At 41.6% G+C, this 18362-nt stretch overlaps 1 protein-coding gene and 1 long non-coding RNA gene across 5 annotated transcripts in view; one reads left to right on the top strand and one right to left on the bottom strand.

Moving 5' to 3' along the window:
• Positions 1-7764: 7764 nt before the first annotated feature.
• The window catches only part of AFF3 (ALF transcription elongation factor 3), a 532210-nt gene continuing 521612 nt past the window's right edge, over positions 7765-18362 (bottom strand). For all 4 annotated transcript variants that reach the window (XM_077915033.1, XM_077915032.1, XM_077915034.1 and 1 more), the window contains one exon: positions 7765-16068. In XM_077915033.1, coding sequence (XP_077771159.1) covers positions 15947-16068 — 122 coding nt within the window. In that variant the 3' untranslated portion in view covers positions 7765-15946. The remainder of the gene's footprint in view (positions 16069-18362) is intronic.
• LOC144323987 (uncharacterized) overlaps positions 16723-18362 on the top strand; it is a 44452-nt gene continuing 42812 nt past the window's right edge. The window contains exon 1 of the long non-coding RNA XR_013389362.1: positions 16723-17790. This is a non-coding gene — a long non-coding RNA (uncharacterized LOC144323987). The remainder of the gene's footprint in view (positions 17791-18362) is intronic.

The raw sequence follows: 18362 nt of genomic DNA, 5'->3' as shown, positions 1-18362 counted from the left end.
CCCTTGAAGACACTGAGCACAGAATAGCCCGGAGTGCTTGAACGCAGAGGTGTGGCAGGTGATAGGTTGAAAAGAAAGTGGAAACAGGTGGCAAATGCCTGGAAAAATATTATCCCAGTAGAAAAGGAAATGTTTCATTCATTGTAGGTCCTCTGCATGTTCTTCACCTGATTCTTTCTTTCTTTTGGCTTATTCATGACGACTTTCTCATCCCAAGTTCAGGGCCTGAATTTATTTTTATATTGCTTTGTGCTGCTTCACTTCCAGTAGGAAGATGACCCCAGCTTCAGGGAAGCCAGGGGATTAAGTGCCTATTTTCTGCTCAGAAATCCATCAGTTCAGTTGCTTCTAGGAGCCTCCTCAGCAGTTTCTACTTCAGGATCTGGTGAGAGTAAGAGAGAGAAGAGGAACTCCTTTACAGCATTCAAAGGGAATTCGATCACTTACTTGGTGGAGAAAGCAGATGGCCCTAGCAGCTCAGAAATGACTGAATAAACAGAATGGTCCTTGAGCAGAGGGAGAACCTGGGGGTGGGGCATGCTCACCTTGGGAAGCAAGTCTGAAGGGCCTTGGGGGAGTGGCTGGGCACTAGTGGGTCCTACCCCTCCTTCAGAGGCAGCCACTGCCTCTGGGCGCAGCAGGGAAGGAGGGACCACAGAGAAAGGCCAGTGTTTGAACAAGAACCATCTGGAATAAGCAGTAATAATCAGAGGAAGGGTAAAGTACTTTGCCTGGGATTTAAGAAAACAACAACAACCCAGCAACCGATCCTAAAGGCCTGTTTGTTGCCATATATCTTTTTTATGAGGGACCAGCATTTATTTTTATGGCCAAGTTAATGGACTTCTAAAAGTAGAAACTGAATATAGAGAGCGACATTTACTACTCATGTAACATTAGGAAAATCCCTAACAGCCTCTCTTCCTGTCTTCCCCATCTCCCGCTTCTCTGCTTGCCTTCACCTCTCTCCCACCCTCCTTCCCACACCCATTTATTCAGCATCTACTATGTGCTAGACACTTACTGTAGGTACTGTAGGTAAGAGTCCCACCCCAGCCTCACAGTCTAGCTCACCAGGTGGTGCCATCAAAGTCTGCACGCAGGTGATTATCAGGTAGTGAGGAAGGGGTGGGTGGGAGCTGAGCAAGCTGCTTTGGGAGCCCAAAGGTGGGCCCTTCACCCATAAGGTGAGAGGGAAAAAAGCAAAGGGAGGTTGGATTTGGGCATGAGTGGGCTGGACGATGCCTGTGTGAGTGAAGTAGGAGAATGGTGGTCTAGGAAGTGGCAAGAAGGTGTACGCAGGCATGGAGGCATGAGTGTGGCTTAGTTCAAGAACCTCGTGTAGGCTCAGCATGGCCGGAGCCCTGGATGAGAAGTGAGTGGGCTCACAGAAGAGAGGTAAAGGCTGGATTACTGAGGGTCTCATGTATCAGAGCAGCTGGAATTTCTTCAAATGCAGTGGCTCTCAACATGGGGAGATTTTGTCCCTCAGGAGACACTTGGCAAGGTCTGGAGACAACTGTCATTGTCACAATCTGGAGAGGAGCTCTACTGACATCTAGTGGGTAGAGGTCAAGGATCCCATTAACCATCCTACAATGCACAGGACCGTTCCCCAGGGCTGGCCGCTTAAATTTGCAAGGTTCAGATGAGAAGATGGCTTTTGACCTAACAGGCACTGATCAGGGTTTCCTTTGGCTATGAACATATCAATTTCCAATTCTTTGTGTCTTTGTTTGCTTTATGTAAATTTCCCCCTTTCAATGTTTGGAGCAAATACAGGCTGTTGGAAAGTTTTGTTTCTTTTTTGAATGAATCAAGAAACCTAGAACTGTTCATCATGGTAAGAAAAATGCACTATTTTTCTAGATATTGAGAATCTGGAGGGTAGGAATTATCGACGAGTTTATCCACTCATTCATTCAACAATGAAAGCCAGACTCTACACCCTCTGCAGACCACCTGCCCCGCTCCCCACAGCCTTCCACATTGATTTTGGAGGTCAGGCCAGTTCATGGGATTTCTCAAAGTCTGGGAATTCTTAGCTTCACTGGAATTCTTAGTGTCTCGCAAACCCTCAGAGTGAATAAATCAAAACCACTGAACACCCTGTATTCATATCTTGCACATGTTCTTTGGCATGTGTATTGGCCATTGCTGAACTCAGGGTTTGGAGCTTTCATTTTCATACCCAAACAAAACAGAATAAAACCAAACAACCCATTCAAGATGATTTACAACTTGAAGGCACCCAATAATAATACCTCACATTTCTGGAGAGCTTTTTATCTGCAGAGCACTTCCTAGACGATAACTAATGGATTTTCCAACTCCCCTTAGGAATAGAGACACACGCATTCCCACATGTACCAGCAACTTAATTTACATGAAATTTATAAGAAAAAGACATTCCAAAGTGGCATTCCACTAAATCATAATTACAACCTCAAGCTCAAGATAAACATGTTGAGTTCTCCCAGGAAGGCAGCGATGCTCATCCACTGGGGAGTTTCCACTTAGGTTCCAGCACTGGAATCTAATGCACGGGGAGGACAGGTCAGGAATGTTCCTAGAGTCATCCGTCTCTGTGATCGAGGGCCCATTTCAGAGGCAAACGACCTCAGGTAAAGGTCCTGCTGGGAACAGTGCTACAGCAGTGGTTGGATGTAACCATGGGCCTTCTTGCCCCGCTAGGCCTGTCTCCCTTTCTCTGCTTCCAACTTCCTGGCCACCCCCTCCTGGCACCTTTGCCTCCTCATGGTCTCCTCCTGCTGATCAGTGGCAACAGTGTGATAAGATGCCATGGATGTGGGAGGGACTTCCTGTGGGACACCTTATAGGAATGTGGGCTTTTTACAAGAGAAGTCTGGAAGCAGTCTTCTGAGAGTTTTCTGAGGGAGGTCGAACGTTCTTTCCAGTGCTCCAAGAATCCAACAACCTGGCTGTCACCTGCCTCTACCTCCCCAAGGGGTAGGTCCTGTGGTCCTGTGGCAAGGCTCATGTGTCCATCTATATACTCAACACCCTGGATGCTTCATGGATCATGCCCTACTTACTTTGCCTACTTACTTGCTTTGACATGACATCAAGCACCAACTGAGATCTCCACACCCCGCATTAGAAATGTCTTCAGCTAAGTGGCTGAAAGTAGAACCGTTCTCTGGGTCAGCAAGTTAGAGTTGGTGTCGTGAAAAGTATTGACTCCCTTTATTTTCTCTCTACCTCTGAGCCTTTCCCTCCCCACCACTGAGGCCACAGAACCTCCACCTGCAAGCCACCCACCCTGGGCTCTGGACTCTAAACTATCCCAAGTCAGGGCTCACATCTCAGTGTTCAGGCAACTCACGGGCAAGTTTCCTTATTGTTGGTCCAGCTCTTCTGTCCCAGCACTAATCACTGATTTCTGCCGCTGTTCTTGGGATCAGTCCCTGGCTTAGACTCAGGGCATGATGTGCTGTGTTGACCGGCAATGGACTTGGAATCATCTGACTTGGCTTCTGCATGTGGTGCTTTCAAGGCCAGAAGAGAAATGGTCTCAACCTGGCCTGTGATGGAGAAGAACTTTCTGCCTCCAGGGGGCATTTTTTAAGGTTAATTCAGGGATGGATGCCAAAAATCCACTTTATATTGGACTCATGGGTGTGGCAGAGGCAACGAAACAGGCAGCAAGGAGAGACTTCTCAGAGGCACCACTGGATATACTGGAGGCATGGTACAGCAGCAGCAGGAATGAGCAGCAAAGTGGTTTTCAAAGGGCTGAGCAGCAACTGCACCAGAAGGGCCAGGATACCTGCGAGTGAGGCTCCTGGCAATGTGGAGTCTAGAAGTCTAAGGCCAGCTTGGAATGCAAGTTAGATGGAATAAGAAGTGATGCAAACCAGCAACATGCAGATCATCCCATAAAGAAGCCTCAGTTGCATCAAGACTGATTGCTATAGGGGAAATCTCCTGCCACTGGCAAACATTAGGACCTGACTTTATGAAGTTATATCTCTTTGCTGTGACAACAGCAACAACAAATCTGCAAGTGCACTAAAATACAAGAAGGGGTGTCTTCAAAGGCCCAGGAACTTTGAGGCACCTCTGAAGGATGGAAAAAGCCTAGGATCATCAAAAAGAAGAAAAGCACATTCCTGAGGTTGTGCAGAACTAAAAATATACAGGGCCAATCCAGGATTTGTTGAGCTTGGAGATCAAGAATATTGGGAGGTACCCTGGAGGGGGTACCTCTTGGGAGAGGGTATCACTCGGCATACCATCTAGGAGCAGTCTCCTCTCCACCTTCAGGCCAAGAAGCAGGCAACAGGGGTGTTAGCCCCTCAGCGTGGACCAGTGGGTTCAGATGTTGTGATGGGGAGGCCAAATGGGGCCCTGGCAAACACCAGGAGGGACAGGCTGCCCTCTTTGTCCAGGAGACTAGATGCAGCAAAAAGAAAGAACATTGGCAGAAAGGCTGATGTGAAGTGTAGCACACAGCCAATAACCCCTAAACATTTGGAAAAGGCCATAAAAGAGAGATACCAACCCCAAAGAATGGAAAAGTTTACATCCAAAGAAGCAGAGTTAATAGAGCAAACAGAACAAGAAAATGGCACATATATAATTAGAATCCTCAGAGAGAAATAAAATGATATTGCACCCATAAAAAGGAATGCTTTAGAAATGTTGGAAATGAAAAAATTGACTATTGAAGTGAAATTCTCAGTAAGTGGGCAGAAGCACTGAAGCTGACAAGAGAATATGTTGAAAGGCTGAGCCAAGGAATTCTCTCAGAATCACAAAAATGGACGAGGACAGAAAGTATTTAAAAACGAGAATCAGAGGAACCTGGAAGTTCCCAACATGCATCGCAGAGATCTGAAGATAAGGACAGAGGGCACGGAGTTCAGAGTACACTGGCAGTAACGGGAGACACCGTCCTAGAGTGAGGACGGGTGTGGACCCAGAGGACAGGTGTGGAACTCATGGATGGATGAGTGGAATCAAGGACAGACACAACGAAAGGAGACATACTCCTACCAAGCAATGTCATGGTGACATTTCAGACACCAAGGATAAAGGGACTACCCTAAATGAGTCCTGGGAGAAGGGAGATGGGGAGAGGAGGGACTCTGTTACTACAAAGATAACATGAGATGCAAGAAGAAACTGGAACAGTATCTTCAACCTTGCAAGGAAAATCCTTTGGAATTAGAATTCCATAATAGGCGAAATCAGGACACAAGGGTGAGGGCACAAAGTGAGATACTCTCAGATGTGCAAAGATGCAAAATGTTACAACTCAGATCTGATCTGAAAGGAGAATTAACTCAAGAAGTAGGATACAAGAAGCAACAAAACAACTGGGAAGCCTTCATGCTAAGTCTAAATAAATATGACTACTTTTGAAATGGAGATGTAATTCACATACCACAAAATTCATCCTTTTAAAGTGTATAATTCCGTGGATTTCAGTATATTCACAATGTTGTGCAACCGTAACTTCTATCTAGTTCCAGAACATTTTAATTACCCAAAAAAGAAATCCTGCACTCATCAGCACCCCTCCCCAGGCTCCCCTCAAAAAATGAAACATGGAGTTACCCCATGACCCAGCAATTCTCCAAGGTATATACCCAAGAGAACTGGAAACATACATAAAACTTGTGCTATGAATATTTACAGTATCATTATTCATAATAGCCAAAAAGTGAGAACAAGCCAACACCTATTGACTGGTGAATAAGATGTGGTTATGTCCATACAATGGAATCTTGTTGAGCCATAAAAAGGAATAAAGTGCTGACACTTGCTATAATAAGGATGGACCTTGAAAACATTATGCTAAGTGAAAGAAGCCCCCCCAAAAAAGGCCACCTGTTGGATGATTTCATTTATATACAATGTCCAGAATGGGCAAATGCATAGAGATAGCCAGGGGCTGGGGGAAGCGGATATGGGGAGTGACTACTGAGTATGGGGTTTCTTTCTGGGGTAGTGAAAATGTTCTGTGATTAGATAATGGTGGTGTTTGCACAGCCTTGTGAGCATACTAAAAACAACACACTCTACGTTTTAAAAGGGTGAACTACTGTTGAGCAATCCTTGCCTATTTGTACCACAAACTTTTAAAATTTATTTTTTAGTTTTAATTTTTTAAATATTTTATTTATTTGAGAGAGAGTGCACGTTCTCTCTCTCTCTCTCTCTCTCTCACACACACACACACACACACACAGGCGGGGCAGGAGGGTGGGGAGGAGCAGAGGGAGAGGGAGAGGCAGACTCCCGCCAAGCAGGGAGCTCCACACGGGCTCGATCCCAGGACTCTGAGATCATGACGTGACCTGAAGGCAGACACTTAAACAACTGAGCCACCCAGGTGCCCCCACATTCTTTTTTTTTTTTTTTTTTTTAAGCAAGGCCATATTCTCATATTACTTGTTTGATTGTGGATAAATTTTATAAAAGAAACGGAAAAAGAAATGAACTACAAATGGCAGGAGTGGGTCTCAGCATGGAACATTTTTGTTCCTCAGCTGTGTTCGAACTATGTCACAATGTAACAGCCTCCACTTGGGCATTGCTTTATAGTAAACAAAGCCTGACATGTAATAAATCAAAGAAACAAAAATCAAAACCTTGCTTAGCAAGAATATTCCAGGCTCTCTTGTAGATTGTTTTTTCACTCTAAAGTGACACTTAACATTTCCTACCAAGAGCATTCTCAGAGTGGTGTTCCTTTTTGTAAAACGCACTGTCCAGTTTAGTAGTTCAGGTAGGTTCATATTTTTATAGAGGAAAAGATAAGTTTGTGACTAGTTGATTGCATTTATTTATTTTTTCTTTTTTTAATTTATTTATGATAGTCACACAGAGAGAGAGAGAGAGAGAGAGAGAGAGGCAGAGACACAGGCAGAGGGAGAAGCAGGCTCCATGCACCAGGAGCCCGACGTGGGATTCGATCCCGGGTCTCCAGGATCGTGCCCTGGGCCAAAGGCAGGCGCCAAACCGCTGCGCCACCCAGGGATCCCTAGTTGATTGCATTTAAAACAAAATCCTGTAACACATGGGAAAGCACATTTTACTCAGAAGTTCTAGAAAGAGACAGTAGGATGTTTCTGAGACAGAGAGATGTTGATTTCAAGGTTTATTAAGACATTAAAAAAGTAACTTCACTGATGCATTAATATTTACCTTCAAATACAAAAGTGCTTATTCTTACAAATCCTTAAGGCTCATTCTGTTACAGTATAGTAAGATGTTTCTCCATTCCAGAAACTGTTCTGCATGAGTTTTATGTGACTTATAGACACAGCAAAATCTTCAAACAGTAAAATAATGGTCAATGATTCCATCATCTTTGTACACATAAGTTTAAACTCAGACAAAACATAAGATCTCCCTAGACAACTCCTTAATATTAGATGTACACTCTACTCCTAACACCTTGCCAAAACAATTCATTATTGAATTGTTCATGGCTTGAATGTGGAGTTTTATTTGCTATATGATAAATACTGCTATGCGGGAGAAACTTTTCCTTATGAGAGAGAGAGAGAGAGAGAGAGAGGATTTAGTTATTTGCCCTTCCTTATGCAGACATGAACCAACACCAAAGTGAAGTACTTTAGGTTTCATGCATGCAGACATCTTAGAAGCAGCCTGGGAGATGAGACCCCTCTATAGGAGTAAGAGATCTGGGAAGACTTTATAAGGATGCACTGAATTTCCTTGGAAAAAGTGTTAATGAATTTTGAGAAGAAAAGCCTGAGGAAGTGAACCTTACTAAAGCCACCAGTCTTTATTAATTGCTTGGGTTAAGATTTTTATCACACACTTAAAGACACAGACAAGAGCACATGGTTTCATCAGTAATAGTGTTCATAATGTTGATGCTTAATAGACCATTACAACTACTTGGATTAAAATAGTGACACAGATTCTGGACTTTCTCCATAACCATATTTCAAATGCCCTAACAAGAAATCCCAAAGAAATATCATGTAACAAAAATGAACTTAAGCTATTTTAATATTGAATGACTAGACACAAATGAAAATGGTATTTGACCTTATAAATACAGCACTTTAATCAATGCTACAATGGGTACATGTATACAGCATAAATTACTGTACAGAACTGTCCTGCTTAGCATCCTCTTCAATCCCGGAAACAATTGTCAGACCAGTTCCTGGAAGAGGAGATGACAGTCCTCTAATTTGGTTTTGTGGCTGCTCAAAATAGATCAGTGGGAGAGTCTTGTGGGACATAAGCAGGTTCCTAAGTTGCTGACAGCTTTCCCGAGACCGAGATGCAGAACTTGAAATGGTGTTTCATGTGACATGCTACGCAGGAATATTGAATTAGAGTTGCCAGCTCCATGAATAAACATCCTAGATGATACACTATAAAATGGTGGAATTTTTAAATTCCTGCTCCAATTGAGGCAAACTTACATGGGAGTGACTTTCAACTTGATCCCACAGAACCATACATAGGGTAGGCAGCTATTTATTATGATGTAGTAGGAGTGTGTGTTCCATTATACCTTGGCCAAGAAAATGTAACATCCAAGTGTCTAGCTAGTGTAGCAACACCTCCTCATGCCAATAAAAGTCATATTGCCATTCTAGAATTTTTTTTTTTATCTAAAAACTCAGAATTCACACTGGATAAGGTGTGGTGCTCCGGGGATAGGGTGTTAGTATCAATTTGGGCCTAAATGAGGATGGATCTTGCAAGATTTTCAGCCACTGCTCTTTTGTATTGGAAAAAGGCTAGGGATTTTCCAGGATGTGTGAAAAGAAAGGGCCCTGTAGGATGAGTATTTCACGATTATTTTGATTGCATCAAGCACTGATTTAGGGACACAAGGAAGCCCTGTGTCTAAATAATACAAATTTTAGATAAAAGCTAAAAAATTTCAATCCAACACTGAAGGCCTTGGTCTCGGTTGTATGAAACATTCAGATTGGTCAGATTTCCAGTTTTTGTTTCGATGTTTAGGGCTAGAACATGAAGTGTCTAGGTGGGCATCACAAAAATCACCAAGTTCTTATGTTGATTTTTCTCTCTCCTGGTACACTGATTAAGGTGCAGCCTGCAATTAAGTGATCATGTTGAGGCAACCTAACCCACAAGAGAAAACATCTATCTATTCTCTCAAGAGAGGTCTCCTCTTTCCTGAAGTTCATGACATACCCATGTCCCTTATGACAGATCTCCTTTCTCAGGGACAAACCTTTCAGAGCAGCTGTCCACCTCCTGGCCCCAAACAAACAAAAACAAACAAACAAAAATACCATCGAAGGCACATGATCCATATCTTGGAACTCAGCCTCCTGGTACTCAAACAAAAACCAAGACAGAAAATGAGACTGTGCTATGTTCTCTGGCTCTATGAAGATATTTGAAACATGTGTTCAATAGGCACATTATTTTCTCATGGAAGATGGCACATACTGGAAGCTTGGACCCAATGTTCCTTCTTCCCCTTTCCATCTGGACACCCCTGATTTCTTAAGGTCAGGACTCGATGAGAAAGAGGAGGGTGGGACTGTACTACCAACTGGGGTACTTGGCAGCCTTGCTGCTCTTGGCGAGGACAGACTCCCTCACCCCCTCATTGGTCTTAGAGCTCTGCCTACAGGCAGGAGGACTCAAAGTGGTAACAATAAAGGGTGAAGAATCTTATGGAGAAAGGGGGCTCTGGCTACCCACTGTCATCCTCTTAGTCCTCTAAAAACCTGGCAGGGTTGGGACAGAGTAGCATGCCCCGTATCACACTTTTGTGTACTGGTGTGTGTAGATACGGTATATTTCTGCTGCCTCTGTTCTGACAATCATGGGTTACTCCTGCCAAGTGTGACAATTGGGATCTCGAAATGCTTGCCCAAATCTGTTGATCCTCACACTATCTGAGGTCATGGGTATTCTGAGTTACATTTCGCATACAGGAGACTGAAGGATGCAGAGGAGCTTTATTCAAGGATCAGGCACAGCAGGCGAAGGAGGGAGACGTTTGGGCACTCCAGTTATTTTCCTGACTTCTCATCCCAACATCGATGAGTTCTCTTATTTAATCCTTGTTTCCTCAAAGCTCCCACTGTCTCCAATAACTGTTCTCCTAAAAAGTCAAGATACTAAACCTGACTTATAGAACTTAGAAGGGAAAAATACCCCAAAGGAACAACAACAACAAAAAATCAACCCAGCTCACGGAGAGGGATATTTTGGGGTGAGCTGGTAATCCTAGAACTTCAGGGGATTAATAATCAGAATGCAGATTACTCAAAGAAAAGAGTTTATATTATTTCACCACACAGGCCCCACGGATGGCTGACAATGCTATAAAAGTGTCTATCACTAAAGATTAGTATGTTATATGCTTAGAATTTTTGACATCTCAACTACCTGGCCATACTTGAAGCTTTGTGATCTCTCATTTTGTAGGATGAAGGTAACACAGGAGACTCAAAGAATGTTCTTTAAGAAGTCATATATCTTTGGCTAATGTGGGTACAATGCTGTTCAGTCATGTAGAGTATGTATTTTTCAGCATTAAGTATTTTCTCTTTGTTCATGTGGAGATCTAGAAATCAAGAGATGATAAACACTGGGGAAAAAGTCAGTTTTGTTTTACGGAAAACTGAAGAAGGGCTGAAGAACATGATAGAAAGCAGAATATTGTAATTGTTTTTATCACCAATCAGCATTGTTTGAAAATCCTAAACACTAGTACTCTTTTATTTTACATCATCTTTGGATATAAATATTTTCTGATAAGCTTTTTCTATGTCAGAAATGAATAGTAAACAAATCCTTGATTCAGCTCTCCAGGCCCCATCGTTTCTTCCTGATGCTTAGAGACAAAGGCTGATCCTTGTGCCGACTTGCAATTAGTACTTTGAATTCATCCCTCAGATCAGTGTGTTTAAAACTGCCTCTAAGAGGTGGATTTTCCAAGTAACGCGCATAGGGATTTAATCCCCTGATCCCCATTACCGTAAGAGCTGTGAATCTAAGTGCCCTTGGAGCCAGCCCAAAATTAACCCCTGGTGCCTCAGAATGCCAATTAAATCATAAAAACCAAAACTGTGGTCAGATGTAATTAGTTTGAGAATAGAGTTTTGTGATTTTCCTCATGCCTCATGCAAACAAATTGACCCCTCTGATGACATCTATAGAATAATTCAGTTTGGACAAAAAGAACACAAATCTCAACTCTGAACATTTCTTGTGCTGTTTGTTAGGAAGCTGTATTATTGAAAACTGTGCTTGGAAAATTGTTGGAGATGCAGTTTATGTTGTTAAATTTTCTTTCTTTCATTAAAAAAGTGTCTTTCAAGACTCCTGTTGATCCATGTTTCATTGAAAATGTGTTACTTCTTAAAAAAATAATTCTGATTAGAACAGATTTCAGTAGCAGGCAAACCATATAAGACAAAGACAGTTCTTGAAAGACTGTTGAGTGTTTCTTAGCCCAAACCACTTCTGAAATGAGTATCAAGGTCCCTGGAGCAAGCAAAGCCTGTCCCCCGTCCTGGACATGTGTGGGATGAGACGGTCTCTGTGGTGGCCTGGAGCTAGGGTCCTGCTGCATGACAAGGCAATTTGAATCTAAGGGTATGGGCTAGAATGATCGTTCTGTTTCTGTTGCTGTTTCTGCTTCTTTGGGATGGAATGGACTGAAAAAGTTGTGAGAGAAGAGGAAAAATAAGGTTAACAAAAAACTCTCCCACACAGGGGGATATATATGGCAAGCTGCTGTTCTAACCTTTCCATCTTCGTTAGTTCATCAAAATTCTCAACCAAATATTACTCAACCAAATATTGCAAGCATTGTTCCAACACGTTGGTCTGAGTTGAAAAAACCTGACACATAGAACTTAAGGAATTAACTTGTGTCATTAAGGAATGTTGAGTAAAAAAGTGTCCCAGTGTCCCGGGACTACTGGTTGGACAGGCATCAATGCAGTCATCAATATGAACTCCTTCAAGCTTCCTAGTTAGCATTTTCTGGGCCACTGGGGTGTGTTATTCTGCACGTGTGTACGTGTATATGTGTGCTGGGAAATGGGAAAGACAGATAGTAAACTGTAGTTATAATGAAGAAAAACATGCTTCTGTCTTGCCGGTGGAAAATAGCAGATCTAGTAACGATAATCCATGGGAGCTACATTTAAAAAATTTGTGAAATGACAACGTTGCTTCTGAAGAGATTATTGGACTGGGGACCAGAATACTTATTTGAACGTATTTACGTATTTTGATTCGGAAGTTTCCTTGTAAAAATATTCACAGCAATTGGCGGACATTTTTTTTTTTTTTTTTTTTTTACATACAACTCGGTTTCTCTCATTTACAACATAAATCATTTAATGTAACATTTGCAACCTTAGAAAGGCAGACATATTTAATCCAAGTCAGTTTATAAATTCCAATTTCACATGGATTAAAAACTGCAGATAAATTAAGTCACAATAATATCCTGTACATGCATTAAGGCTGGTGACTGCTAAAGTCTCTTGGGTATCTACAAACAGGAAATCACACACAGATTACTGGGTCTGAAGAGTGTCTACATCATTAAAAAAATCTTGCTTTTTTTTTTTTTTGGTGATACAGATTTCAACAGTAACTCTGGAAAACTGTGAAAAATGTTATTTAAAAATATATATGTATATACTACTGCACAGTTTCAAAGATGTGATTCATAAATAATGTTGGCTGCACTGATTAATTTTGTAACAATTACTGCACTTCCAAGGTGATGCGAACACGCAGTGACTTATACTCAATATTAGGCACTAGTAATATCCTTCAGGCATACTACAGTTTTATGTTAGCTGTATTGTACATATATATTTTTAAATGTATGCATTTTTATACAAACTGTGTATATTATGTATGAGATGTCAGAAATGTACACATCACTGTTATATAATACACACATCATTGTTTTACATACTAGGGTAAGTTTTAGTGCAGAAAATCTCATTGCATTCCATTCTGGGTGTTCGATCTAGTACACAATTTGTCAACTCTTCAGATTATTTTTCCAGTACATTCTTCTTTAGATAGTGGGTCCAAGTTTCCATTTGCAATTTGAAAGTTTCCAGAAATATCTGTTTTAACCAAACCTCTCTTTCCAGGCACAATCCTGCACATAAGTCTGATCTGTGTAGAGAGTAGTAACAAATCCCAAATTTTGATCAGGAATATATTGGGGTTACTTTCTTTCAAAGATAACTCTAACATTGTGATAAAGGAAGGCATCCACTCAGGTCATGGAAGGATAAGGTCAGTTGAACTCAGTGTTTAACTTCTGAGGAAATAATAAGTCTTCAAATAGAAAAAAAATGATCATAGACATTATATGTTTAAATGGGAGAATCTTTAGAAGAATATACATGAAACTGTGAGCAGTGGTTGTCTTTGGGGGTATGGGACTTACTACTTTCTACTTTATACATTTGCTGTATTGTTTGAATCTTTACAATGAGCATGTATTACTTTTACAATCCAAAAACACAAGAAAGGTATTTCTACTTTGAACAAAGCTAAATAAAAGGAACAAGTTATGAATGACTTTCACGGACAACAATCAGAAGATGGTTCCTTACCAAAATCATCTATGCCAAGTGAACAAAAACTGCTGCCCTCACATGGTCTATGATGAGATCAAAGACAGGGAGAGGACCTGCATGCTCTGACCATCCCCAAAATGACCAGTTCCAAGTTTTGTTGTGAAACATGAGCCTCCTAAGTGCTAATAAAAATGCTGGGGCATAATCAGCCAGGGGCCACCTGTGTGTTTACATGGGGTTTTGTGGGTGCTTACCCATGTAGCTCCCACAAGACCTGTGACTTTAAGGATGGGCAGGGCCAGAAAGTGACCCAGGGATGCACAATGGACTCTCAGGTTCATCATCCCTTTATGTGAGAGTTTCAACATTTCATCAGAATTCAACAAGAGGAAGTAGAATAAGCCTCAGTCCTCAAAAAAAAAAAATCCAAAATTTCCTAAATTATGCTCAAATTTCTAACATACTGTGGGATCACGAACTCTGCCAATGACTAGTGAAAGGGATGTGAGGAGCACCGCAGCTGGATAAATGGAAAGTAGAAATACTGGTAATATTTCCAGATGGTCCAAGGCCAAAGCCAAATGCAAATTTCACAAATCTTTCAGTGGCTTCATTTCCCTTTGAACCCTTCATTTTAAACTCATCTCAAGTCACTGAAGTTGTTCAATCATTTTGAATCAGTGCTTAGAAGTACAGCAATCTTATTTCCCACCTACAGGTCAGGTGACCAAATGGTAACATTACAACCAAACCAGTAAGAGCATCAGGGAAAGCATATCACTATCCATTATAAATGTTTTGTGCCACTGTCACCTTGGAAAACAGAGTGTTCCACATCCCGCATCACCTATCTTTCTCAGACCATTCTGGTGCAATTCTGTTGAATGAGAGGCTTCAAGGACATTGTTTTTGTTTTTAAGGATATGGCAAGGCATATCTTCCTTCCTAAGAATTTTGCTTTTTACCAGTATTTTTATAACTGAGTTTATTTAACAAGAAGACTAAATCTAGGGCACGATAAGAGACTATAAAAAGAAGTAAGTTTCAGACAAAAACTGTAAACAAGATGTCAAAAAACTAAAATGTAAACTTCATTAAAAAAAAAAAAAGAAAGCAGAATCAAGGGCAAGATGTAAACATACCAGGTACTGGGGATGTAGGCATGATGTTCTGGTTGTTGCTACCCCAAACAGATTTGCGGTCCTTGCAAAGATAACTTACCCTGCGCAGTAAGCAGCTCGCTAACCAAAGCCTGAAATGTATCCCCCAGATCGAAATGCAACAAAGGCCTACGTTCTGCACGAAGAGTGAGAGGATTGGACAGTCTTGTGTTAGCAAATAGTTCTTAGCTTGATAAGCAGCAGATACAGACTCCTAGTGAAGAGACATTCTAGGTAATGTCCTAATTTGGCCAAGAAAATTTGTAAGAAAGCTATCGTGGAGAGAAAAAGACTTGAAAAATATTGGCTGACAAATGCCATGTGGCTCTATGGCCACCGTGTCACAGTGGCAGGAAGAAACAACACATGTGCTGGGTGGGCTGGTTGTTGCACGTGCAGAAGGTTGCAGTTCTTGACTGTGCTCTGAGCACAGCTGTCTTTTAATGTCAGTTAGCTTTCAAAGACACTGACTTTTTACCAAATTCCAGTGCCATTTTCATATTCTTTGGGGGGAAGGGCAGGGAAGGCCTGTGGGATTTGATCCGTTTGCTTATGACGCGTTTAGTTGAGTATAAAGTTGGATGGGAGAGGTGGGTATTAGACAAAAGGCAAGGTATTTGGTAACATGCAATCTAGTAAACGTCCAGCACAAAAATAACTGACTTCTTTTCATTATTCAATTACCCATTAATACACACAATCAAAAATTAATTGGGGAATAGTATATTAATACTGAAAGTAATCAATAATATAAGAACTAAGGGTCATCTTAACTGGCAGTCAAGCTTTTGGTGTGCTGTATTGCACCTGGTTAACTAACCCATGAGATTTTGGTTGAATGTTCTAAGAAGTCATGGTTTAGCTTTGAAATAGAAAGTGTGTGTGTGTGTGATTTTGTGTGCGTGTGTGTGTGTAAGTGTATATTCTCTTAAGCAGAAACCTCTGATCACTTTGTCTAGCTTGGGTTTATGGAAACTAGACAAAGAAAATGCCTATGGTTCTAAAGAGCCATATATCTTACACACATACAGGCAACTTCTTTTACACCCACACGTACAAACACACATGCCCTGGGAAAAGACCATTGTTCGATGCTGAGGAAATATTCACCGCGGTTTGAGAAATGCTGTGGCTGGGAACTTCAGTGGCGCAGTGTCCAGAAACATCGAGCCATCCACGGAGATGAGAGCACAGTCCGGCTCACGGCCAAGGTCCCTATGACAGGTGGGTGCTGTTCCGCAGCCAGTGCAGACCCTGCTGGGAGTACTGGACCAGGTGCTCCATGCTGCTGTGCAGGGTGACAGGCCCCATGAGCAAATCCAGGTCATTGAAGAATTCTAGGGGACAGAGAGAGTCGTTTGAGTGATGCGCATGCTAAGCGTGCCACCCTGAGAGACCTGAGTGACTTAAGAAAAATATCCCATTCATTGCCTTTATATACATCAAGCATTCTCTAGTCCATTGTGCAACTTTAGCATTCAACTGAACAGAACTCCCAAGTGGAGAACTCATCCTATATCCAAATAATTCTATTGGCCATTTCTCATTTAAATGGATAACATTTACTGAGCCAAAAAGCAAAGAACATTTACTTCCTCAGACTGCATTGTCCTTGTACATTAATGCTTCCTACCCTGGGTGTGGGTTGTGGCTCTGTTGCCCTAACTGTACTCAACTGTAGCAAGTGCTGAACCCCTGGAGTGAGAGCAAGGGAGGAGGCTCCAGGTCCCTGGGGGCAAATCAGGGACGGGTTCTGAAAAATCCTACCGAGGTCACCTTCTAGTTCTGGGACATTCTTTCATTAAATATTGATCATGTGCCAGGGCACTGTGCTGGGTGCGGGGAGGTAGAGGTTGGGGAGTATACCAAGGAGAATAATGTATAGGCTCTGCTCTCTAGAGATCACAGTATAGTGGCTGATAGAGACAAATTCATATGGCTCTTATGCTGTCATAACTGGATCACTGAATAACACTCCTTGAAAGTAAGTCTCTGGGAGAAGTTTTTCAGAGGTGCTCGTGTACATGCTGATCCTGCTGGAGAAGGCAAGGGAGAGGTCAGAGAAGACTCCCAGGTGGCCGGGAGGATAGCCAAGGCAGGAATCTAGGAGCAGAAGAGGGGAGGAGGAGCAGGTCCAGAAAACAATGCCGACTTTGCACTGGACATGCAGCATTGAGCCCCTGGGTACGAGATATCCAGCAGCCAGCTGGCAGTGCCATCTGGAGTGTGGTCTGCTCAGGGTCTCCCAAACTGGCCACGTCAATTTTTATATGTCCTGTCCCTTCTGTTTTGTCCACCTGTGATGCCTACCCTACTCCGTCTTTACCATGCAAATCTTTTTGCTTTTCAAATTTGCTTTTCAAATCCCTGTCCCATGCCAGTTCCTCTCTCAAGCCTCTCCTGGTGGCCTCAATCCCCTGGCATTGACCTCCCTGGCATTCTCATTAGATTTTCATGCACCACCTCTGGGATGCATGTTATGTGCTGTCTGGTTTAATTATCAATTTCATGTATGCAGGCCCCATCTGCTTATCTATACCATTAATCCCTCATCTCACTGTGGACATTCTGTTCTTGTCCTCAGAAGCTTATGCTATCATGGGAACAAAATTCACATTTAAAGGCTTGAAAGTGAGCTCAGATTTGCATTCTCACTGATATTAGAGGGAGAGTAGTAAATTGGCATAGTCTTTTGGGAGAAAGTTAATGATATATGTCAAGATACGTAACAATACATACCTTAAAAGAATCTATACCTTTGACCCCCAAATTCTCCCTCCTATGAAAATTAGAATATGGACAATGACTTATATGAAGATATTTATCATAACATTATTTGCAATAATAGAAAAGAATTTGAAGTGACATGTCCAACAAGAAGGGAATGGTTTTGAGAAATCATGATACTTTATGACTGCATAAGCACTATTATGACAGTCTTCTAGAACCATCATAAAAGATGTTTCTGAACAAGTTCATGACATGGGAAAATGCCTGATACAATGTTAAATGGAAGCAGACAGGATATAAGACTGCATATGGATTGCAATTTTATTTTGGTAAGAATCTTGCATATTTGGAGAAGACTAGAAGAAACTTCGGTAAAATGTTAATGGTAATTACTTCTTGGTGATAAGATTACTGATAATTAAAAAATGTTTTTCTCCGTAGTTTTCCATGTATTACAAATTTAGCCACAGTAGACATGTGTCTGTCTTATAATCTGTGAAAACAAACCTTATTTAAACCTTATTTAAACAAACCTTATCTTCTCTTATTTAAAGAGAAAGAGAGCTTACTGCTACCTAGAAGACACTCTCTTTTCAGTCAGAAGTAGCTACCACTTACATAGCTAGGGACATTCATCCTCATTAATTAATCAGTCAATCAATTCATTCATTCAATGTTTCTGCTCCCCAGCTGTGTTTTAGGCCCTGTAGGTTTTGGGAACAGCAAGCTGAATAGAACGTGACCCCTACCTTCAAGGAGCTCACTGTCTCAAGGGAAAAGCGTACATGTATATATCTATTTCTGTATTGACATCATCTTCATGTATCTGTATTTTTTTGTAAAGATTTTATTTATTCATGAGACACACACACACACACACACACACAGAGAGAGAGAGAGA

The sequence above is a fragment of the Canis aureus genome, chromosome 11 (assembly GCF_053574225.1).
Source record: "Canis aureus isolate CA01 chromosome 11, VMU_Caureus_v.1.0, whole genome shotgun sequence".
In the NCBI taxonomy this organism is placed as follows: domain Eukaryota; kingdom Metazoa; phylum Chordata; class Mammalia; order Carnivora; family Canidae; genus Canis; species Canis aureus.
Note: the sequence above shows the minus strand (reverse complement) of the source record. Positions and strands in the feature narration are given on the sequence as shown.